We start from the raw sequence: 24486 nt of genomic DNA on the forward strand, positions 1-24486 counted from the left end.
GACAATACTAAATAAATCTGCACTCTGAAATTGCAAATGCAAGGAGCAAGGACTGCTAGAACTGGGAAAAGAAATAAACAAATGCACAATTATGGTTGGATATTTTAATATTCACTTTTCAGTAATTGCTAGAACTAGTAGATGAAAAGTGAGATACAAAAGTGCTTATAGTCCCAGCACTCTTGGAGGCTGAGGCGGGTGGATTGCATGAGTCAGGATTTCAAGACCAGCCTGAGCAAGAGTGAGACCCTGTCCATACTCGAAATAGAAAAACTAGCTGGGTGTTGCGGCAGGTGCCTGTAGTCCCAGCTACTGGGAGGCTGAGGCAGGAAGATTGCCTGAGCCCAGAAGTTTGAGGCTCCTGTGAGCTGTGATGATGCCAGGCACTCTCTACCCAGGGCAAAAAGTAAGTTTCTGAAAAAAAACCCAACAAAAAACCCAAACCTTAAACTACACTGTCAATGAACTTGACCTAATCAACATTTATAGAACGGTCCACCCAGTAAGAGCAGAATACACATCCTTGCTAGTGTACATGGAACAGTCACTGGGATAAACCATGTATCTCAATACATTTAAAAATATTGTAATAACAGACTCTGATTTTTTTTTTTTTTTTTTGGTAGAGACAGAGTCTCACTTTATGGCCCTCGGTAAAGTGCCGTGGCATCACACAGCTCACAGCAACCTCCAATTCCTGGGCTTAAGCGATTCTCTTGCCTCAGCCTCCCAAGTAGCTGGGACTACAGGCGCCCACCACAATGCCCGGCTATTTTTTGGTTGCAGTTCAGCCGGGGCCGGGTTTGAACCTGCCACCCTTGGTATATGGGGCCGGCGCCTTACGGATTGAGCCACAGGTGCTGCCCCAGACTCTGATGTTTGATCCTAATAGAATTAACTCAGAAATCAATAACATAATGTAACTAGAAAACCCCCCAAATATTTGGAAATTAAATCATATACTTCCAAATAAAAGCTAGGTCAGAGACGGAACCCCAAGGTAAATCAGGAAATATTTTGAATTGAATAAAAATAACACAACACATGAAAAATGTACAGAATAAAGTATGTTCATAGGGAAATTTATGTAACAATTTAAATTGTTACATAAAAAAAGAAGAGTCAAAAAAAAAAAGTCTACAATGAACAATCCGACCTCCCATTTTTAGTGATAAGAAGGGTGAGTTAACCTGGAGAGAGAAGTTCAGAAATAAAAAGATAAGAGGAGAAACCAAAGAACTAGGGGACAGGCAACAGAGAAAGCCAAAGAAACCCAAAGGGTGGCTTTTTTTGAAAACAAAAATAAATCAACAAAATTTTTAAATCTCTAATTGGACAAATTAATGAAAAAAAAGAGAAGATACAAATTACTAATGGCCTGAAAGAAAGGGGGGACTTCCCTAAAGCCCTAACCACATAAGAGATGTGACAAAGATGTATTTCAGACTACGTCGTGCCAATACATTTTTAGATGAAACTTAGATGAAATGACAGCACTTTCTAAAATTAACCCTCAAAGAAATAAAACCTGAATTTTCTTATGTATTAAAGAAACAAAATTCATAATTAAAAGTTTGAAATCTTCCTATAAAGAAACTTCAGGCACAGTTGAGTTCAGTGGTGAATTCCATCAAACATTTAAAGGAATAATGCCAATCTTCTACAAACTTTGCCAGAAAATAGAGGAGGAAGGAACACTTCTCAACTCATTTAGGAGGCCAGCGTTACCCTAATACCCAAACTCACCCACCCGGATCCTAGAAAAAGTCAGACACCCCCAGATAAGCTCTCCTATCTTTTTAACTTTGTAAAAAGCCTGGCAAGGCCTTAGGTGTCTTAGGGACATAGGTATTTATTCAAGTGAAATGAAGTATATGAAAATATATACTTTATACTTGTACTTTAACACCCTTATTCATAAAAGCCCCCAACCTGGAAGCAATCTGTATGTCCACTCACAAGTGGATGGAGAACTCATTGTGGTATTTTCAACAAAAACTAAGCTACATCCAAAAGGAACAAGCCACCCATACACGCAACATGGGGGGTCTCAACACATTATGCAGAGTGAAGAGAGAGCATGTGTACTGTATAATTTTTTTTATATGAAGCTCTCAAAAAGACAAATCTGATGGATGGTGTCAGAAAGCAGGCCGGGTGTGGACTGAGAAAAACGGGGAAGGCACAAGAGAACGTCTCCAGGTGGTGGAAATGTTGTGTTGTGACTTTGGTTATGGTTACAAGCAGGTATATACATGTTTCAAAATTCATCAGAACAGGCACTTAACTGTGCTCATTTTATTGTGTGTAAATCATACGTGAGTAAAAGTGATGTGAGATCCACACAGAAAGATTCTAACACAGCACAGCTGGCTGCACGAGGCACCCGGGCTGCAGATGGCCCGGCCTGGCAGTCACAGCGAGGGGGCACCCGTTGGGGCCCGGGAAGGCAGAGGGGAAGGTGGCCTGTACCTGCTGAGCCCTCAGGGATTTGGGGGGCCCAGTGGGGTGGCATGGCAGAGCCTCTGCAGTCTGCACAACGTTTCAGATTCTGTAATGCTATCAGCTGTAAATTCAAATGCTTAGCTGGTATGTTTAATCACAGGACAAGCTCAATCGTTCTTTTTTTGTTGTTGTTAATTTAAAAAATGACAGCAGCACCTTACCGGAGAGTTGCTTGATGGCCACAGGTCTCACTTTGTAGGGAGTGCTGCAAAAGAGAAGACAGGGCGCTGTGAGACGCCGTCAGGACCCTCTGCCCGTGTGGCGGGAGGGATAAGTGCTCCATGTGTGTTAGAATGAAGTGGGTTAGGCTTTCCTTTTTTCCTTTATTGAAATTAGTTGCTCTGGCTGTTCTGAGTTTCTTCCTTCAGATGGATTTTAAATACATCACTTAAGTGACCAGCTTCCTCTCTAATGTTCATATGCAGTCAACAAGACAAGGTCTGTCACCCGTACTGCTGCCAGTGCACCAGGGGGCTGGGAGGGACGGGGCTGACAAAATGCCTGAGTCATCCCTACACCCAGCGGGTGCAGAGGGCTGCCCTCTGGCTCTGTGGGGTCATGGTGACTGCCCCCAGAGGAACAAGAGAGGACAGCGCCAGTGACTCAGTCAAAAGTGCACTGGTGTCTTGATGATGTCACCCCCAGAAATCCCGAGACCAGACTGGATAGGGGAGGATGTGGTAATCCACATGACAAATGGTTACTGACTCTGACCTCTGACCTACAAAGGCCTCTGGCAAAGGGCAGGAAAAGAATATTCAGCCGATGGAAATGGGAAATGGCCCAGAAGAGGAAAAACAAAACAAGAGAGAATAACCTCGAGAGAGAGGCTGTTCTTTCACCCAGCAGTTTAGCAGAAGTTTGAGCCAGGTAACAGGAGTTGGTGTTGCTGGTTGGGGATGGACCGCCACTCCAGGGAAGGCAGTCCAGGAACCCCATTAAAATATAACATGGGTGACCCTTTGTCTCAGCAAATAAGCTTGAAAATGAATGCATCAAAATGCAATACAGGTACACAGGGAGACAGTCGGATGCCCCTTCATCCCGCCGTTCACTCACTCATCCATGAGCACCCGCTGCAGTTGGGTGCTGGCGACACGACTGTGAACAAGACCAGAATGCTCCCCCGTTCTGGAACTGATGCTCACATCCACGCACAGGTTGAGCATGTGGACTGCCACATGGAATTAAGGGCTCAGTCTAGGCACCTCTCTATGGGCAGAGTGACACAGTGGCCGTCCTGTGTTGCCATGGACTGAATGCTGGTGAACCCCCCACCCCAGATTCAGATGGTGAATCCCTAATCCCCAGTGGGGCGGTATTAGGAAGCAGGGCCTAAGGGAGGGATCAGGCTTCAGTGAGGTCATGCAGGTGGGGCCCCAATGCAAAGGGTTAGAGTCCCTGCATGGGCTGAAGGCACCAGACCGCCTTCTTGCTCGGGGAGGATAGAGCAGGAAGGCAGCTGTCTGCCAACCAGAAAGGAGCGAGGAGCAGAACCTGTCAGCACCCTGCAGCTGGAATGGACTGAGGCACATACGTGGGATGTCACTTAGTTGTTAAAAAAGATGACGATACATGGACATGCCCGTAGCTCAGTGGGTAGGGCGCCAGCCACACACACAAAGGCTGGTGGGTTTCAACTTGGCACAGGCCAGCTAAACAACTGCAACAACAACAAAAATAAATAGCCAGGCATTGTGGGACCTGTAGTCCCAGCTACTTGGGAGGCTGAGGAAAGAGAATCGCTTAAGCCCAGAGTTTCAGATTGCTGTGAGCTGTGACACCACGGCACTCTATCCAGGGCAACAGCTTGAGACCCTGTCTCAAATAAAATAAAAACTAACCCAATGTGGACCCCACCTTGCTGCAGGTGGGGACAGAGCAGCAGGAGGTGTCCAGCAACTTCTCCCACATTAGAGAGGCTGGGGAAGATGCTCTGGGGACTGGACACAGGACAGGTGCACCAGGAGGCCCTGCCCACAGCCACAGGGCTCCCAGTCTGCCCGGCCACCCGGGTGGAGCCTTCAGCCCCGCCAATGAGCAACGGAGGCCAAATGGGCTGTGGGGCTGGATGCTGTGCCCGTGTGCATGGTCCAGGTCATAGCAGAATCTTCCGGGCCCCTGGGCCCAAGATCCCGGGGCTACTTTCTTGCCATCAGGATTAGTCCTGGCTCCCCATCCCCTAATCCTCTTGACTCTGACAGTGGTGATGTTCTCAGAACCGGCTGTGCCGCTCTCATTAGGGAGTCAAAATTGAGTTGCAACTTCCTTGTTCTCTTCAACCATAAAATTAGTATGAACCACTCCCTCTTTGGAAGGGATAAACTTGCCTTAAAATTTTATTGTAGTTATGTCTTTTTGTAGAAGTTTTTTTTTTTTTTTTTTTAATTTTAAGACACGGTCTTGCTTTTGTTGCCCTGGCTGGAGAGCAGCGGGGTCATCAAGCTCCCTGCAGCTTGGACTTTTGGGCTCGGATGATCCTCCTGCCTCCCACTTGCGAGGACTACAGGCACACACCACCATGCCCAGATGAAATTCTATTTTATTGTAGAGATGGGGTCTCATTATGTTGCCTAGGTTGTCCTCAAACTCCTGGCCTCAACTGATCCTCCCACCTTGGCCTCCCAAAGTGCTGGGACTACAGACATGACCACTGTGCCCAGTCTCTAAGATGTCTTTTAAAACCCACTTAGGAAGCTGAGGCAAGTGGATTGCTTGTGCTCACAAGTTCAAGACTAGCCTGAGCAAGAGTGAGACCCTTTCTCTAAAAATAGCCAGGCATTGTGGCGGGCATCTATAGTCCCAGCTACTCAGGAGGCTGGGGCAAGAGAATCGCTTGAGCCCAAGACTTTGAGGTTGCTGTGAGCTATGATGTCATGATACTCTACCAAAGGTGAGAAAGTGAGACTCGATCTCAAATAAACAAAACAAAACAAAAATCCCACTGGGGAGGAGGAGGTGGGGATGAGCCATTTTAGACTCCAGGAAGCATTTCTCCCGGCTGAGCGTGGCTGGCAGGCTGCCCTTGCTGCACCTGGCTGTCCCATCCTGTGCAGAGATACCTGGAGCCTCCTGGGCTGAGACAGAGGTGAAGGGAGCACTGTGCATGCTGCAGGGCGCTGAGCCCTCCACCCCCTCCACATGCCCTGCCCCTTCTCACACTATTGAAACATCTGTTTTTCTCCTTCGGTAGAGTCTTGAGGTGGTTGTGGTCCAGAATTAGAAAGGGTAGTAAGTGTCCAGAAGCAATGGCTGTGTTAGCCTGACATCATCCTGGGCCAGGATCCTCTCTGATTAGAAAGGAGAACCTTGGCCACATGGCTTGGGAGCCTCTGAAGAGGAGGGCTGAGCTCTGCTGATCAAAACCATACCATATCTACCTGTATTTTGTGGCCTTTAGCATCAGAGGGAATGGTCTTTCTCACCAGCTCCCAGAGACAGTGGAAGCTAGTGAGCCTGTTGTTCTATTAATCCCCTTTGACTTATGCGAAGTTTGGGTCTGCATATTCTCCTGACTGCACCAACCATCCAGAAAGCCAGGGTGGCGGGGCTAGGTTAGGCAGCTGCCCTGGTTCCCAGCCCCAGGGGGGGCAACCTTGGGTTCAGTAGGAGGTAGGAGCCAGGGGAGGGTTGGGCAGGAAGAGAGACAGTACTCAGAGGTGGGCAAGGGCTTGGATGTGGCCCGAGGGAGTGGCAGTGGTACCTGCACACCTCAGCGGGCTTGGAGTCAAGTCCATTACGGCAGATTGGGGCCAACTTTCCAGATGCAGCCGTCTGGACAATGTCCTGCGGCCACTGGGCCCCTGGAGAAAGCCGTGCCAGGAGGCGACAGGATGAAAGCACATTTGAGGCCCGTGTTTGTGGAAGGCGGCCAGGACTCCAGGGAGGGTGACAGGGAGCGGCAGCACAGTCACGGGGCAGGAAGCCCCCCTTGGGGTGTGGCCGTCCACACTAGTGCCCATTAGGTGGAACTGTTAGGTTCTGAGGAGACTAGAGCCAGGTGAAATAGCAGGTAAGTCAACTAGGTTATGTTGGATGGGGGCCACCCAAGGGAGGAAGCAGAGTGACGTGCGGAGCTGTGGGGCCAGCTGGTGCCTGACGGGTGAGCAGAGCTGAGGAAGCAGAGCTGAGTCTGCCGGGACAAGCTGGAGAGGTCGGAGGGGCAGAGGGCGGCAGGCCGGGGTTATGAGGCCACCCTGGAGAAGGCAGTGTCTGACCAAGGTGAACCTGGCTATGTGGGAGAGGCAGGCTGGACGCAGGGGCAGCAAGGGAGCAAGGGACAAATGAGATGACAGTGCAGGAGGACAGAGACCACACCCACGCCCCGGCACGCGTGCCTCAGTCACGGTCTGTCTGCACTGGGGGGTTATTGTCCTCTCTGTTGTAACTGAGTCCCCATCCATGTGATCTCCACCCACGGCCACTCGGTGTCAGTCCCACAATGGCATGTTGAGGCCACAGCATCTTGTCTGTCTCTGTGTCACCAGGGCCTTCATTTGCGATCTCATGAGAGAGCATTTCAGATTTTGGGGGGTGCTCCTCAGGCTTTTATCTGAGGCTTTCTCTTATTAAAGAGGCACCTGGGGCCAGAGGGGCAGTGGGGCCAAGGAGAGGTAGTGACTCCCCTCCTCAGTTGACCCCCCTGCTCAGCTTGGACAGCTCTGCAGACAAACTGTTTCAACTGAATTCAAGAGAAATAGCATGGTTTTCCTCAAACAGAGGCCCAGCGTGCACTGATTGGGTGCTGGTCTGAGTGAAATCCCCTCTGGTGAGATCACTTTAGTCTGTGGCATTCAGGGACTTGTCTTCTGAAGTGCGATCCAGGGGTGCAACAGCTGGGGCTGAGATTTACAAGACTCTTGTGGAGTCTCTGGGGAGCCAATTAGCACAGCCACCCTCGGAGGACCACAGAGAACCAGAGCTGGAGGGTGTGGGGGCAGAGGATGCCCCCTTACCCCTGACTGGGGTGGGGGACTGAAGAGGGGTGACCGACAGGCACAGCTGGTTGGGGAGGAGGACTGGCCAGGGCCTCAGGGTGACAGGAAAGACAACGGACCAGGATGGTGCTGGCCACAGTCCACTAATCTCATGGGTCAGGACAGTAGACTTCTGGGGGCAGGAGGAAGGAGGGAAGGTACACCACCTGGGCGCTCAGGTGTGTATACACGTTGGGTGGCAGAACCCCTGGGGGAATGAGTGGGAGTCCCGGGCCACACCATCAGTGAAGCCCAAATATTCCAATGCCATCATTAAGCAGGCCTGGAAAACGTGAGGGTCTGCCCAGCATACACCCCTTCCTTTGTCAGTTGGGCAGGTCACCCTGATGACCACATTAACAAAGGCCACCTGCATCTATTGAGCCCCTCGCGGGGCTAATCAGCAGGGGGCCACAGAGAGGATCCCCAGGGGCACCCGCACCTGGTGGCCCACCTGCTCACTGCCTCACCCGGCTGCAAACAGAAGTGGAGACAGCTGGGCACTGTCCAGGCCACCTGCCACAGGGCAGCATCCTTCCTCAGGCCACAAGCGCCTGGCGTTACCTACATCACATACGCCCCCAAGTGTGTGTACTGCCAGCACCCTGGCCTTCTAGGCCTGCCCCTCCCACCCCTGGGCCCGCAGCCCCTTCCACCTCTGTGCACAGAATCCTCATGCACACATCGCCGCAGGACACGGGACCGGCTCTAAATGGCAAGGGCTAGCTGTCCATGGGGCTCTGGCTGGGCATCTCCACAGCCTCCCTGAGATTAAGGCAGGGCGTGGGGCCTGGTGTGCTGCTCTTCTTGCCCCCCAGTGCTCCAGTTTCCCCCTCTGTCCGGTGCTTCCTCAGAGGGCCCCTGGTATGAATGAAGAGCTGTGCCTACAATTACCGTTACCTTGGAAAGAGACTGGCTCTTCTGCAAAGAAATAAGCCTGATCAGGCCTCCTTTATATTCCTTCCCACCACACCCCTCCATCTCTGCTGTGAATACAGACTCTCTTGCAGTAGCAAATTCAAGAAGAAAAATCCTAGAAAACCTGTCACGTCACGTAGAGAAGAGTCAGACACACCCCAGGAAGAAGCTGACGGCACTGGCTGCCGCTGCTTACCGCTCGGAATTTGCAGGCATGGTGGGGTCAATGGAGACCATGGCGTCATCTGTGGTCAGCAGTGAGATGGTTGTATTCCTGAAAAACACAGCCAAGGGTGTGCTTTAACCCAGACCTGCTCTGGGCGGTGCACCTGACGATCACAGTCCCGGGCCCTGCTGCCCACAGGCCATGAGGATGGAAGGTGGAGGTCGGCCTCCAGCCACTGACATTCCATTTAGGCATAAAATTAGCAGTCACATGTAACTTTAAGTGCTTGTGGGGTTTTAAATAATTTGAAACAGGAATTGGAGCAAGTCTAATTTACTGAGTCAGGAGATTAAAAAAAAACTGTGGTAAAATAGAAACTAACGTTTATATCAGCAGCAGAAGAATCTGTAGTTTGCCTTTTTACTTCCAATTCCTTTGGGAGTCCATTTGAACTGCACACATCTCTCCTACAGAATGATTTTAAATGGTTACGGTGAGTCTTCCCCCCACCATTCGTCTTTTGGTGCCTTTTCTGAGCTGTGGTCCTCAACCCAGTTACTCAACCTCTCTGGTCTTCAGATCTGCGCATTGGAGGTGATACCTGAATCCTGGGGTCGTTATAAGAAATAACATATACTGAGGGTGCCAAAAAATATATATACATTCTAAGAGAGGAAAAAACTATTAAAATTGTAATACTCAAAAATGTTCATCATCCTTCTATATTAGAGAAATGCAAATCAAAACCACCCTGAGATATCATCTAACCCCAGTGAGAATGGCCCACATCACAAAATCTCAAAACTGCAGATGCTGGCGTGGATGTGGAGAGAAAGGAACACTTTTACACTGCTGGTGGGACTGCAAACTAGTACAACCTTTCTGGAAGGAAGTATGGAGAAACCTCAAAGCACTCAAGCTAGACCTCCCATTTGATCCTGCAATCCCATTACTGGGCATCTACCCAGAAGGAAAGAAATCCTTTTATCATAAGGACACTTGTACTAGACTGTTTATTGCAGCTCAATTTACAATCGCCAAAATGTGGAAACAGCCTAGATGCCCACCAACCCAGGAATGGATTAACAAGCTGTGGTATATGTATACCATGGAATACTATTCAGCTATTAAAAAAAATGGAGACTTTACATCCTTTATATTAACCTGGAGGGAAGTGGAAGACATTATTCTTAGTAAAGCATCACAAGAATGGAGAAGCATGAATCCTATGTACTCAATTTTGATATGAGGACAATTAATGACAATTAAGGTCATGGGGGGGGAGGAAAAGCAGAGAGAGGGAAGGAGGGAGGGGGTGGGGCCTTGGTGTGTGTCACACCTTCTGGGGGCAAGACATGATTGCAAGAGGGACTTTACCTAACAATTGCAATCAGTGTAACCTGGCTTATTGCACCCTCAATGAATCCCCAACAATAAAAAAAAAAAAAAAAGAAGGCATTTGAAAAGCAAAAAAAAATTGTAATACTCGAGTCACGTTTGACTTCTGCAATTACAAGAGATACAAGATCCATATACAAAACAACAATCGTTATCTGTATATAGTGAGTATTACAATTCTAATACGATTTTTTCCTTTTTAAAAATGTGTATACATTTTTTGGCACCTTCTGTGCATTTCTCTCTTAGCATGGTGCTTGATTAATATATGCACCCAAAGATGTCCCACACTGTGGGCTGTTTTTGCTGCTATAAACTCTGCCATTTCAGGTACATCATTTCATCCCCAGTCTCTCTGTCTCTCCTGAGAATAACTTCTATTGCTCTCTTTGCCTCTGTTCTAACTTTAAAGTTAACTGCCAGGCCTAAGCTGCTCCCCGTGCCCCTCTATGCTCAGAAAGTTAGAATGCTAACAATTAGAAAATTCACTTGTTTGAACTAACTGTTGCTTTTGAAAAATAACCGTTAGGAAATTCTGATGATTCCAAAAGGTGATTACTAGTTTCAGCTCACTCCTCAGTCTGGGACAAGCCTCACATGGAAACATCCTCCTTTCTCCACAAGTGAATGAAGAACAGAAGGAAGACACCCAAACTCCGAGGAGCACAGTTCTGCTTAGCTCAGCCCCATAGTTTCCTGTGTAGACATGGCCGACACCTGTTGCAGGCAGTGGGTGGAGGCTTGCCCAGGGATTTTGTCCATCAGTTTAAAAGCACCTTGTGGAGAAGATGAGCCCAGAGGACCCCCTGCCCCCTCCCTGCCCTTCCCAGGCACTGCCCCCTCCCTGACCCTCCCAGGCACTCCCCCCTGCAGGTGAAATGAAAGGTGCGGAGGCCCTGCCAGCCTGGCACTCACCGTGGCAGGCCCGTGGCGATGCAGAACAGGTCCATGATGTCGCTGGAGTTGCAATACTTGCTGAAGATCACCTGCAAAACGGGGGTGGAGGTGGGGTGGTCAGGCTCCCCGGAGCCGTCAGAGTCCATGGCATCCTCTCTAGACTTAACCTGTAGGTTTATTTTACAAAGACTATAACCCAGGCACTGGAATGTTCCATGTACACCTTTTCACGTGGTTGATTCATACGGGCTATGGAACACTATATTCTTCTGTTCAGTGGGAAGAATTGTGAAAAGTCAAGCAACCCCCATGTCTGCGTGCCTGTAGGTGACACCCCACTGCGTGGGCATCACTGGTAACGGCAAAGTGGGACCCACAACTTGTGCTCAGCAATGCCACACGGCAGCGGGTCTCCAACTGCTTCACAGGGGCCATTATGTGAAAAAAAAAACACAAAAATTCAAGTCTACTAACTAAAAAAAAAGACTGCCTTTTCATACTTGGGTCCCCAGGGCTTGAGGGTGAACGACCAAATCCAAGAGGGGAAGTTAAAATGATCACAAATGATCTGCGGGTGGTCAGCGTCCATGACGACAGTGTGCACGGCCCGAGTGTCCAGCCACAGCGAGGGAAATGCCCTGTTTGCACCCACACCTGTTGTCCAAAGGTCCTAACTCTGGGTCTCGGCCCCAAACCCCTGCTTAGAGCAGGATGTTGGGACCAGCAAGGACAGAGCTCCCCACGGCCACACAGCGCCTGGAACAGGCCACACCAAAGCCTGTCTCCGTCTTAATAGACACTTCCCTCAGCAGTGGCCCTGGACCATTGCCGTGAACGCCTTCTCCCTGTGTCCACGAGTTCCCAGCATGGGGGAGTCACAGGCCTGAGAAGATAGTTATTTTTTGATGCCCAGTGCATCTTTTTTATTTTTATGTTTATTTATTTTTAGCTAAGATTAGTTTGCTTTTTTCCTTTACTTGGAAACAGTGAAATACTGAAAAACAGATTTCTTCCCCCAGAGACTGAGCCTTGCTGTGACTAATGCCGCCCTTGTGTGTTTACTCTCGCCTGCCGGTCACTCTCCTTGGAATCTACACCAGGGGTGAGGGTTGGTTGTGTGTGGTCTGTGTCATCTGTACGGTCCCTGCAGCCTGTGACATCTGCTCCACTGCGAGGCTGCTGATGGGGCTCAGCCCTGGTCATACCTGGACTGGTGCAGTAGTCCCTCAGCAGCCCCCATTTGGCCTCACCCCATTCCCTGGCTCATCATCCTAATGGTGCCACTATTCTTTGCCAAACTCTGCTGGCTCCTCATGCCCATGGGCAAGTAAGTCCATCTCCTTCGCTGGGCACCTGTGGTTTTAGGGCTCTAGCCGGAGTCCTCACCAAGTGCCCAGCTCCAGCTTCTCTACTCCAATCTCCAGACACTCCTCCCACCCCCCGCCTGCTGCTCTGATCTCCCTCCTCTCAGATACCCTCCCCCTCTTGCCTCTCATTCCTGGAGAGCAGTGGCTGGTCCTCCTTGGTCTGGCCTTGGTCTGGCCAGGAGCCAGGCCCTCAGGCTGACTGTGGTACCATCCTCAGCACAAGCCTCAGTCCACCCGATAGCCTCCCTGAGTATATCTGTGGTGGGGAGGGACTGGGGTCACCACCATTTACCCCTAAGACGGGACCCGGGAGGCTCACCTCACCTGCTGCAGGGGTCAGGACCATCCACTCCTGAGACGGGACCCGGGAGGCTCACCTCACCTGCTGCAGGGGTCACGACCATTCACCCCTGAGACGGGAGGCTCACCTCACCTGCTGCAGGGGTCAGGACCATCCACTCCTGAGACGGGACCCGGGAGGCTCACCTCACCTGCTGCAGGGGTCACGACCATTCATCCCTGAGACGGGAGGCTCACCTCACCTGCTGCAGGGGTCAGGACCATCCACTCCTGAGACAGGACCTGGGAGGCTGCAGGGGTCAGGACCATTCACCCTTGAGACAGGACCCGGGAGGTTCACCTCACCTGCTGCAGGGATCAGGACCATTTACCACTCACCTTGCCTGCAGCAGGTGTACGCTGTGGGGCACACACCCGTCTGCAGCAAGTAGAGCTCACAGGAGAGAAAGGCAAGAACTGTGAACACTCTGATTTGCCTGGAGACTTCGGAAAAGAGGGAGGTGGCTGGAAAGGGCCCTGCTGAGGAGGCAGGGGTACCTCACAGTGCATGTCCAGTCAGAAAAATGTTGATTTCTTGGCCCCCAGCTCAGGGATCCTCACTCAGCGGTTCTGGTGTGGGCCTCAGGAACCTGCATTTTGTTTTTACTGGGCTCCTTGGATTAGAGGCCACCACCCAAAGTTGTGTTTCTAGGAGGTGTCTCCCAGTTGTGGGGTGGCCCTGCGACAGATGGGTGCCCTGTGGTCCCTGAGCTCTTCCATGTATGGCCGAGGCAAGTGTTGCCTGCTTAAAGGCCTCAGCCATGCTCAGCCCCTCCCGGTGCTGGCGAGCACTTCCAGAGTGCTTCCTAGTGGAGAGACACTTCCAAGACTGCTCATCCAAGCCCCACTGAGGAATGAAGTGACAGGGTCACTACTGGGCTCATGGGCACTGGTGACGGCATTTCAGTGTCTGCTCTCTGCCTAGAAAGCCCTTTCTCTTTCTTCTTAGGCTGCTGTAACTCTTAACAACCAAGCAGATTTTTTTTTTTTTTTGTAATGAAAATGAATCAGTTTTGGGTAATAGATGATTTGACTGCTCTCTTTCCTCAAATCCAGAAACTTTTATGAAGCCTTTACTTCTCACAGCAACACAGTTATTTGCAAAGGGCCCACAAGGACCCATTCTCCTTCCTCCAGGATGTAACTGGGGAAGGCTTATGTGAGCAAGGCTTGTAAGAGCCATATTTTTTCATCAGCTGTGGTGTGACCACAATCTCTTGGGGAGCTGAGTGAGGGTGACTCTACGGAGTCCCTGTCACAAAATCCCCTGCATGAGCCAAGAGGCTCTCAGGTTCCCAGCCTGGCAGATGGGAAGAAGGGCTTTACTTACTGGCAGGCCAGGCCCTGGATATTATGGGACCTTGGGAAGAGAGGCGTTTCCCCACTCTTACAAGTCCCGCAGGTAAAATCTGGACAGGATTTTGTGCTTGGTTTCTTACTCAGGATAGCCGATAACAGAGGCTTTTAAAAGTCTGTGATGTCTCTTCCAGCAGAACAAACTCACAAAGTCCCATATGGCACAGTGACATTCTTGCCACTTATCTGCAAATAACCCAGTGAGACCAGGCTTATTCTGTGATGACGAAGAATCTTTGAGATTATTTTCAACAAAAGGTAGGAAGGCTGTAAGGAAATTTTGAATAAGCAAAAAAGTTCGCACGGTGTGTACCCCATGGAGAATAATGCTGGAGCCTTTCCTAAATCCACCTCAATATCCCTCGCTCCCGCACATTTGTGGTTCTTGGTTTCACTTTGAACTGCTTGTAACATCTTACCGGTTCCCTCATTCAACTAAAAAGCCTTCAACACAGGCTCATTTTATGTCTGAATGAGGGTCTTGCTTTTAGCTTTCAGCATTGTTGTTAAACAGACTGTAGTGGGGAGGATGCAGGAGACAGGCTAGGCGTGGGTAGCACAGAAGCCCCTGTGATGGGATGGGGCTTGGACAGCTGCCTTCCCCGCTGGTGTGTGGAAACCAGCCCAGCAGTGGCTTGTGACCAAAGGAACATCCTGGGAGAATCTGTTCGTGTACTGAATAATCTTTTATCCTTAATCCAGAAACAAGAGCATCAAAAAGAAAAAGTTGATAAAATGAAATTTAAAAATGAGATGTGGAGGCAGCAAGATTAATGGAAAGATAAAGACTGTCTATTGCCATCCAGCTAGAAGGCTAATCAGGACTGGAGTTCATCAGCAAGCCTACAGATCATCCCAGACTCTTTCATGTGGTTTGACTGGCAGGGCCATGATATTAAAATGAAACAAGAGAAGCAGATGAGGAGATAGAGGGCTGCTCCTCTGCGGATATGGATACTTCCTTATATTCAGCCGGGACTGCGGTGTCAGTGGGAGCGTCTTTGTCTGGGAGTCTTGTTCCACCTGCCTGAAAGAACAGTGGTGCCCATCAGGCACCAGCCATAAGCCATGCGCCTCTCTAAGGTGTTTTCGCAAGAAACCAAGGCACAGAGATGTACGTAGCTCCCATGCCCAGCCAGCAAGAGATGCCCAGCACTGCACCCCAGGCCGGCTGCTGTAGATTGCATACGCTTGACCACAACATTCCCTGACTCCTGGGTGTCCACCTGCCATTTAATGTCTGTATGCACTCTAGCCTCTTTCTAAAGGAGAAACCACCTTAAGGAAAGAGCAGTGGACTTGGGAGTCAGAAGTCCCGTGCTGAACCAGTTATTCCCTTTGTCTGCAGGCTCTTGTTCAACCCTGCAGGCAAGGCTGCAGCCACTGGAGCCTCAGTCTCCAGTTCTATAAATGGGTTGACAGCATCTGCTCTGTCTGCCTCCCAGTCAACAGGGAGGCGGACACCTTTGAAAAGAATTATAAACTACTATTCAAAGCACTGCTCGTTTAACACAAAATTCAATTTAATACTATTTCCATTGTCCATGAATGGCAGGGCCCTGCTGGCTTCACATCTCATGATTTTGTTGCAAGCCTCCAAATATACCCAGGAAAACATTTTGCTAGTTTTGTTTGGGCCCCGACTTCATTTTGGTAGGAATTAGAGTGTGTGATTGGCAGGACCTCCAGAGCTGGGCAGGATGGACATCTAACTCGGCTCCTCTGTGCTACTGCTCCCTGGGGACCCCCGCCCCAGCCATGCTCACCAAATGCACCAGGAAAACTGTTCCCTGGGGACCCCCGCCCCGGCCATGCTCACCAAATGCACCAGGAAAACTGTTCCCTGGGGACCCCTGCCCCGGCCATGCTCACCAAATGCGCCAGGAAAACTGCTCCCTGGGGACCCCCGCCCCGGCCATGCTCACCAAATGCACCAGGAAAACTGCTCCCTGGGGACCCCTGCCCCGGCCATGCTCACCAAATGCGCCAGGAAAACTGCTCCCTGGGGACCCCCGCCCCGGCCATGCTCACCAAATGCACCAGGAAAACTGCTCCCTGGGGACCCCTGCCCCGGCCATGCTCACCAAATGCGCCAGGAAAACTGCTCCCTGGGGACCCCCGCCCCGGCCATGCTCACCAAATGCGCCAGGAAAACTGCTCCCTGGGGACCCCCGCCCCGGCCATGCTCACCAAATGCGCCAGGAAAACTGCTCCCTGGGGACCCCCGCCCCGGCCATGCTCACCAAATGCACCAGGAAAACTGCTCCCTGGGGACCCCCTGCCCCGGCCAAGCTCACCAAATGCACCAGGAAAACTGCTCCCTGGGGACCCCCGCCCCGGCCAAGCTCACCAAATGCACCAGGAAAACTGCTCCCTGGGGACCCCCGCCCCGGCCAAGCTCACCAAATGCACCAGGAAAACTGCTCCCTGGGGACCCCCGCCCCGGCCAAGCTCACCAAATGCACCAGGAAAACTGCTCCCTGGGGACCCCCCCTGCCCTGGCCATGCTCACCAAATGCACCAGGAAAACTTTCTGCCAAATTTCTTTGGGCCTCCACTTCATTTTGTAGGAAAACGCAGAAGCCAACCTAAGGCCATCTGGCCGGTGCCCAGTCACACTTGTTCCTGGGACTCTTACGAGGAGACCTGCAGCTGGTGGCCACAGGTACCTGTGCTGGGCTGACTACACTGGGTCACCTGAGAGATGACAAAGAATGGCCAGCCCCCCGGGGGAAGCAGAAGGGGGGTAGCGAGGAGGACACCCCAGATGGGGCTGTGTCTGGGGCTCACACCCACTGGTCCGCACATGTACACAGAACTTTCTGAATTGCATGAGAAACTTTGTTTCTTAGAGTTAAAATTACCATGTACACTTAGAAGAAATAGGGCTAGAGTGTGAGGGGTCGGCAGCAAGGGTGGCCACACACAGGCCCATAGGCTGAAGACAGGACAGAAGAGTCAGAAGCTGGGAGAGTTGTTCTGGTCCTGAGACCAGAGGCCGCGTCCTGGATCTGGTCCTACTGATCTGTGCCAAGCGGATTTGTGTTCTCCTGTCTCCTCCTGGATGCCCGTTCAGAGACTCATGAGGAAACGTGGCAGGGGCCCCTCCTGTTCCCGTTTCCGAGCCCATACTGTGCAGCCTGCCTGCCACAGACTGGGGGAGAAGCGAGCCCAGGCGGAGCAGCTGCTCGGACCACCAGGCTCCTCCTTCCACTGCCACCAAGGACGAGGGGCCTGGGTCAGTGCTGAGCCCCAGCTCCTGGCAGCAAGAACGGAAGGGTCCCTGTCCTTCAGAAGAGCTCGCCACCAGGTCCCTCCTCCTGGTGAACATGGTGAGACCTCAGCAAAGCTCAGAGGGCCCAGTGAGGGGAGGGGAGACGGAGGGACGATGGGGCTGAGAGGTTCACCGCGATGTTATGTTTGGGTGACACTTGTGTGAATGGGAAGTGGGATGTGACACTATTATCGCAGTCTGGGTGGCCCTAGTCGGGCGAGAAGGGCCCAGACACACGTCCTCACCCTCAGCACATGGAAAGGAGTCAGGGCTCACCTCATCGTCCGTGTCCTGAGTCAGGACTGGACCCTCGTGCCCCTCACCCAGGCCTTTGTGGCCAGGAGTGACTTCAGCCTTCCTGCTCCCCTCTCTCTGCTTTTATGGATGTGAAAGGTGCAGAGGTAAGACCACGGCACCGCCATGATCTAGTTTGGAGGGGACCAGCCCCGTGAGATGCTCTGGTGGCCAAACCTTCAGTTCAGCAGCAGCATCCATAGGGTTGTGGCAGGCAGCTTACCTCACAGCTCCGCCACCAGAGGGGAAGGGGCTTGTGAGCCCCACCTCGGCCCTGGTTGGTGGCACCTGCTGTCACGCTCGCCTGGCCCCATCCCACGGATAGTCCTGGCTGGCACACTGTCTGTTTCCCTCTGGGGGCTGCTGGGGAAATGTCGGTGACACATTAGATGTCCCATTTCGTTTTTGCCACGTAGCAGTCTCAGCTTTTGCAGACACGCCCCCTTCCGTTTACTACGTCAAAGTGGCACGTGCTCAGCTACGTGAAAACCTTTAAGTTTGAAGAAAACCTGGCTTTAACATCCACCCTCTGCTTTCCTTCCACTTCTTGCCTTTTCATTTTTTTTTTTTTTTTGTAGAGACAGAGTCTCACTTTACTGCCCTCGGTAGAGTGCTGTGGCATCACATGGCTCACAGCAACCTCCAGCTCTTGGGCTTATGTGATTCTCTTGCCTCAGCCTCCCGAGCAGCTGGGACTACAGGTGCCTGCCACAACGCCTGGCTATTTTTTTGTTGTTGCAGTTTGGCCGAGGCTGGGTTTGAACTCACCACCCTTGGCATATGGGGCCGGCCCCTTCTCACTGAGCCACAGGCGCCGCCCGCCTTTTCATTTTTTAAGGTGGTTGAGTCATGAGCAGGGGGGAGGGAGCTAGCCAGGGCTGGCCCCCTGGGGAGGCGGCTCTCGGGAGGGCACTGGGCCGTGCAGGGGCTGGGGCCAGGCAGGTGCACGCAGCTGCCCACTGAGTGCTCTCTCCTTTGGGCTCCAGATATAAAAATGGCTTCTCATTGTTTCTGCCACATTTACCCTCATCACTGTAGCAGCCACTCAGCCCAAATGTGGCTGGCAGTGGCTGCTGAGGAAATCGCCCTCTTCTGAGCAACTAGAGCCAGGGCAGAAGGGCTAGTGCCAGCAGACCTGAGGTCCGCAGCCAGCAGAGACACAGCCAGGCCCTCTGGCCCTAAGGGTCCATGTCCAGATCTCCCCCCATCTACCACACACCGGAAGGACTGCAGAGCCCAGTTCATTTTTCTGTTTCTATTTGAGCCACTTCCTCGCAGCTGTGTGACAGTTTCTTGCTGTGTTTGTTAGATTCTATTTTGTATGGGCATGAAGTCAGTGGCCGCTGGAGACGGTGCATCCTTGCACAAACATACGCTGCTACATTATGAAATGCTCCCAGTCCTTGGCAAATGAGGTAACCGGATGGCAGTGAAGGTTTGGGCTGAGTTTGAGAGGCTGGAGGAAAATCCCAGCACCACCGCAAAAGAACAGCATTGCCAGGGACCTGTGGCACAGGGCTGGATGGGGGCGTTGGAGGAGGTACCCTGAAGACAGCACCTCTCTGGCTGCCATCTTCTTTGTCAGGGAGATAATCTCACAAAAGTGATAAAACGAATGGTGTTAGTTTCCTTTCCAAATCACTGAAAACATCTGTGCCACCTTTTAAAATCATTAAAGAAAAAAATGCATGTCAGGTTAAGTTGTGCTTTGGGGTTGTTTGTTGTAAAACAGGCAATTATGTTCATTGTCTTGCTGTGACTGCTTACTCTGACTTTTTTTTTATGCAATTGCCTTAGCAACAATTTTCACAGAGCTTCCTTGAACTTGGAGTAACCAATCTCGAGCAAAATTTTCCTTGTTATAATTCTTCTAAAGTCTCCCCCCCAATGCTTTTAAGTGGGGCTGCTGAAGATGAGAACCATGGCCTAGAGACAGTGCTGCACTGAGCTCCTGCAGGAGGGCAGTGGGGCAGGATGGGGCAGCCCCTCTTTCCCACCAAACCGCCTTTCCGTAGGAGAGTGAGTGGGCTCCACTCCTGTACCTGCAGAGCTGGAAAAGAGCTGCATGCAAGAGCCTGTGGAGCCGCTGGCCCTCCCTGGGACAGCCATGTGGGCTGTGGATCTCAGCCTCTGTGGATCTGGCATTTCAGCATTAATGCTATGTCTTAGTTTTATTTACTCTTGTAACTCAATGATTATGTTTATAATCTGTAAGTGTCCAACTGACATCTGACTTCCACCCAACCAAAGTAAGGGGCACTAATTTCTTTCTTTCTTTCTTTCTCTCTCTCTTTTTTTTTTTTTTGAGACAGACTCTCACTTTGTCACCCTTGATAGAGTGCTATGGCATCATAGCTCACAGCAACCTTTAGCTCTTGGGCTTAAGCAATCCTCTTTCTCAGCCTCCCGAGTAGCTAGGACTTCAGGCGCTCACCACAACACCTGGCTATATTTAGAGATGGGGTCTGTCTGGCAGTAGGTCAGACTGTTCTCGAACTCCTGAGCTCAGGAGTCTTTTGGTCTCAAACATCCATCTCTGTAATTCTGTCACTCTAGCGCAGGCTGGTCTCAACTCCTGAGCTCAAGCAATGCACCTGCCTCAGCCTCCCAGAGTGCTGGGATTATAAACGTGAGTCATTGTGTCGGGCCCCCGGAGCACTGATTTCTACAAACAGCCCCATTGGCAAGACACTGAGGGCAAATACTGGGGTTAAGCTGCTTGGCAGTGCAAGGACACAGAGAGGTGTCCCCAGACTGGAAACAGCCCAGACGCCCTTCAAGGGCAGATGTTAAACCAGCCATAGTCACAGCAGGGACTGCTCAGCAAGAGGAGCCGACTGCCACCACGTGCAGCAGCGTGGACGGGCCTCGGGGGGAGCTGACTGCTACCACGTGCAGCAGCGTGGACAGGCCTCCGGGGGAGCTGACTGCCACCACATGCAGCAGCGTGGACGGGCCTCTGGGGAACTTGCCAGTAGGAGAAGGTCAGTCTCCCACGGGTACATGTGGGGTGAGTCTGTGTGCATAATATTCTAGAAGTGACAGAATTACAGAGATGGAGAACAGACCAAAGTTCACCAGGAATTGGGGACAGGGTGGTGGGGATGGGTGTGGGTTGGGGATGTAGAGGTGGGGTGAGATTAGGAAAATGGATCCTGTGCTGATGGAATGTTCTAGACCTCGACTGTGGTGGGTGTAAGAACCTCCCAGGTGACAAAACTAAATACGTATACTCAGGTGGGTACCAGCGGAATGGAGAGATTTGGGGGTGGGTGGGTCTTACTGTCAGTACCCGGGTTGAGATACTGAGCCCTAAATCTCTGGACATGGCCGTGGGGACCCTGGGTGAGTGCGCCCAGACCTCTCCTATTCTTCCTATGAAACTGTTACTATCTCCAAGATTACCTGAAATTTTAAAGCAGCAGCACCAGTGGTGCAGGGGAGCAGGGTGACAGTAGGTGTGGCCCCTGGCTCAGAGTCCTGTTTCCAGGCACGGCTCTCAGGGAGCAATAATGACAAACTGCTAAGAAGAGCATGTACTGAGGGCCAGGCGCCCTTCCGGCACTCTCCGTGAATCCCGTCATCGTGTCTTCACGGCAGGCGGGTCCCTGCCCAGGTCTGTAACCAGACCAGTGTGCTGTGCTGCGCCCTGCAAGCAGACACGCAGCTGGGCAGCTCCTCTTGCACTATTTATCGCAGAGAAGTGGAAATGAGCTAAACATCTCATAAACAACGAAGTGATTACATTTCAGTAAGTCTCCACGATGGAACATTGTAGGGGCATTAAAATCACGTTTTGAGGACCATTTAATGCTACGTTGCAAACTGCTGCTTATGTGATGCTGAGTGAACATGACTGGGATGCAAAATTGTGTAAAGGAAAGTTACACACATACACACACACACACACGTGTGTACATGTGCACGAGAAAACACCAGCAAGAGAGACCCTAAAATGTTAAAAGCAGTTTTCTCTGGGTGGTGGGAGAACGAATTATTTTATTTTCTTCCTGATACTGTTCTGCATTATTCAGATGTCCTACATGAATATGTAGGGTTTTCATAACCAAGAGAAAAGTTCTCCAGCTCTCCAAGCTGAGGTTAGAAATTGATAACAGAGCCAGCTTATGAATATGCTGTACCACGCTTATATAAAATTCTCAGGGGAGAAAAAGGGTCTTTACCATTTTTATTTGGAAAGAGTACTCTGGCATGAAGCCAAATGGATGAGAAAATTAAATGACAGTTAACCGGAGGACAGAAATCACAATTTAAATAGCACAGAGCTGGGAGGCATGGGGGGATTGAGGGAGAACCAAGAGAAAATAAGAGATGTGGGAAGTCACAGGGGCCTAGGGAGAAAAAATGAGAACAAGGCCAGGTCTTTCTGGGAAGGGGCGGGGCAGGCTCCACAGCCCTGGGCCAGCCACAAGTGCACAGATGCCCCAATTTGATTAAGGCCAGGAGCTTGAGGACTGTGTGCCTGGTGACACCGGGGCATGTAGGTGAAGGGAGAGGACAGACACAGCCCCACTCATTTTTCTTTCCTGACAGTGCTGCTGAATCCTGAGCTGAAGCCCCACGGCAAGGCCTACTCCCCCAGGGCCAGGACTTGGCAGAGCACTGCAGAATTTCAAGAGCGTGGTGTCCTCTTGCTGCCTGTAAACCCAGGCACCTCCCAGACTCTGGAAGTGAGGTTTTTGGTGAATAGGAAGGGTGTGGAGTCTGAGAGTTCCCAAGGGCTATGGGAGCCTGGGCAGGGGCCCCACTGTGTCCAGACCAGCAGGGGGCTGACAGCTGCTGCAGGTCTCCTGTGCTGCACTAGGGTAGGTTTGGGGGTATTGGCAGCCCAGATTCAGATTTCGTTTCTTCACTTTTATTCTAAATCTAGATGCTGATTACAAAGCAACACACTCAGTGTGTCATAATCTAGATATCGACACATTCAACACAGGCCCATTATCATTGGGGTCAGGTCCCCTCAGCGTCTGCTGAGCTGCCCATGGTTGCTGTCTGGACATCCGAGCGTCTTGCAGATGCCCTGGGGATCAGGCCTATCCACACCTGCAGAATGATGCAGGCAGCTCCTTCCCTTGCAGCGAGGTGGGGCTGTCTCCCTTTGGGGACCTCCATGACAAACTGAAGTGAAGGGATGCTGAGGCTGATGTGAGCCGGCAGCTGCCACCCTGAACCCCCCATCCCAAGGGTGGCACTCACACAAGAGGCTTCTTTGTTCCCATTAACTCTCTGTTGGGTGCCAGAAACATGACTATATAAAATAAATGGATATTAATAAGCATGTTGCTTAATTGCTTAGCTGTTTATGTACACTTTATATACCAGGTATGTGCAATTTTGTGAGAAAAAAGGGTTCAGTTACTAAAGATGTGCAAATTGCTGCACTAAACTCTGAGGCCATCGGGCACTAGGCCAGCAGAATGACCTCTATGACCCAGTGCTCTCAGCTGCTCCATCCCGACTGGGTGGGCCTCTCAGTGCTCCCCCTCTGTCTCACACCTCCAGGGTCGCCCTGGGCAGGTGTGGTGCCATGTACTGCTCCGGGGACAAGCAGGGTCAGAGATGTGAGTTCAGACTGGTGCTTTCTTTTACCAGCTTGACCCAGGACAGATTTCTTAAACTTGTTTTTTTTTTTAAATTAAATCATAGCTGTGTACATTAATACAATCATGGGGTACTGAGTGCTGGTTTTATATACAATTTGAAATATTTTCATCACACTGGTTAACATAGCCTTCCTGGCATTTTCTTAGTTATTGTGTTAAGACATTTATGTTCTACATTTAGTAAATTTCACATGTACCCTTGTAAGATGCACCGTTGGTGTGGTCCCACCAATCACACTCCCTCCACCCATCCTCCTCCCTCCCCTCCCCTCCCTTACCCCATAGTCTTTGGCTATAATTGGGCTATAGCTTTCATATGAAAGCTATAGTAGGGCTGAGTACATTGGATACTTTTTCTTCCATTCTTGAGATACTTTACTAAGAAGAATATGTTCCAGCTCCATCCATGTAAACATGAAAGAGGTAAAGTCTCCATCTTTCTTTAAGGCTGCATAATATTCCATGGTGCGCATATATCACAATTTATTAATCCATTTGTGGATCGATGGGCACTTGGACTTCTTCCATGACTTAGCAATTATGAATTGGGCTGCAATAAACATTCTAGTACAAATATCTTTGTTATGATGTGATTTTTGGTCTTCTGGGTATATAACTAGTAGAAGAATTATAGGATCGAATGGCAGGTCTATTTTTAGATCCTTAAGTGTTCTCCAAACATTTTTCCAAAAGGAAAGTATTAGTTTGCATTCTCACCAACAGTGTAGAAGTGTTCCTTCTTCTCCACATCAACACCAACTTCTCTGGTCTTGGGATTTTGTGATGTGGGCTAAGCTTACTGGAATTAGATGATATCTCAAAGTAGTTTTGATTTGCATGTCTCTGATGATTAAGGATGATGAGCATTTTTTCATATGTCTGCAGGCCATGCGCCTGTCTTCTTCAGAGAAGTTTCTCTTCAAGTCCCTTGCCCACCCTGAGATGGGATCACTTGTTCTTTTCTTGCTAATACGTTTGAGTTCTCTGTGGATTCTGGTTGTTAAACCTTTTTTGGAGACATAACCTGCAAATATCTTCTCCCATTCCGAGGGCTGTCGGCTTGCTTTACTTACTGTGTTCTTGTCTGTGCAGAAGCTTTTTAGTTTGATCAGGTCCCAGTAATCTATTTTTGGTGTTGCTTCAATTGCCCGGGGAGTCCTCCTCATAAAATATTTGCCCAGGCCGATTTCTTCAAGGGTTATTCCTGCACTCTCTTCTAGTATTTTTATGGTTTCATGTCGTAAGTTTATATCTTTAATCCATTGAGAGTCTATCTCCGTTAATGGTGAAAGGTGTGGGTCCACCTTCACTCTTCTACAGGTCGCCAGCCAGTTCACCCAGCACCATTTGTTAAATACGGAATCTTTTTCCC

The 24486-nt window shown here is 50.5% G+C and overlaps 1 protein-coding gene across 5 annotated transcripts in view; it reads right to left on the reverse strand.

Moving 5' to 3' along the window:
* Nucleotides 1-24486, reverse strand: part of PDE9A (phosphodiesterase 9A) — a 105877-nt gene that overhangs the window by 56562 nt on the left and 24829 nt on the right. For all 5 annotated transcript variants that reach the window (XM_053564389.1, XM_053564390.1, XM_053564388.1 and 2 more), the window contains exons 2-4: nucleotides 10879-10949; nucleotides 8596-8673; nucleotides 2667-2710 (exon numbers count right to left, since the gene is read on the reverse strand). In XM_053564389.1, coding sequence (XP_053420364.1) covers nucleotides 2667-2710; nucleotides 8596-8673; nucleotides 10879-10949 — 193 coding nt within the window. The remainder of the gene's footprint in view (nucleotides 1-2666; nucleotides 2711-8595; nucleotides 8674-10878; nucleotides 10950-24486) is intronic.

The sequence above is a fragment of the Nycticebus coucang genome, chromosome 16, assembly GCF_027406575.1.
Source record: "Nycticebus coucang isolate mNycCou1 chromosome 16, mNycCou1.pri, whole genome shotgun sequence".
NCBI lineage: Eukaryota > Metazoa > Chordata > Mammalia > Primates > Lorisidae > Nycticebus > Nycticebus coucang.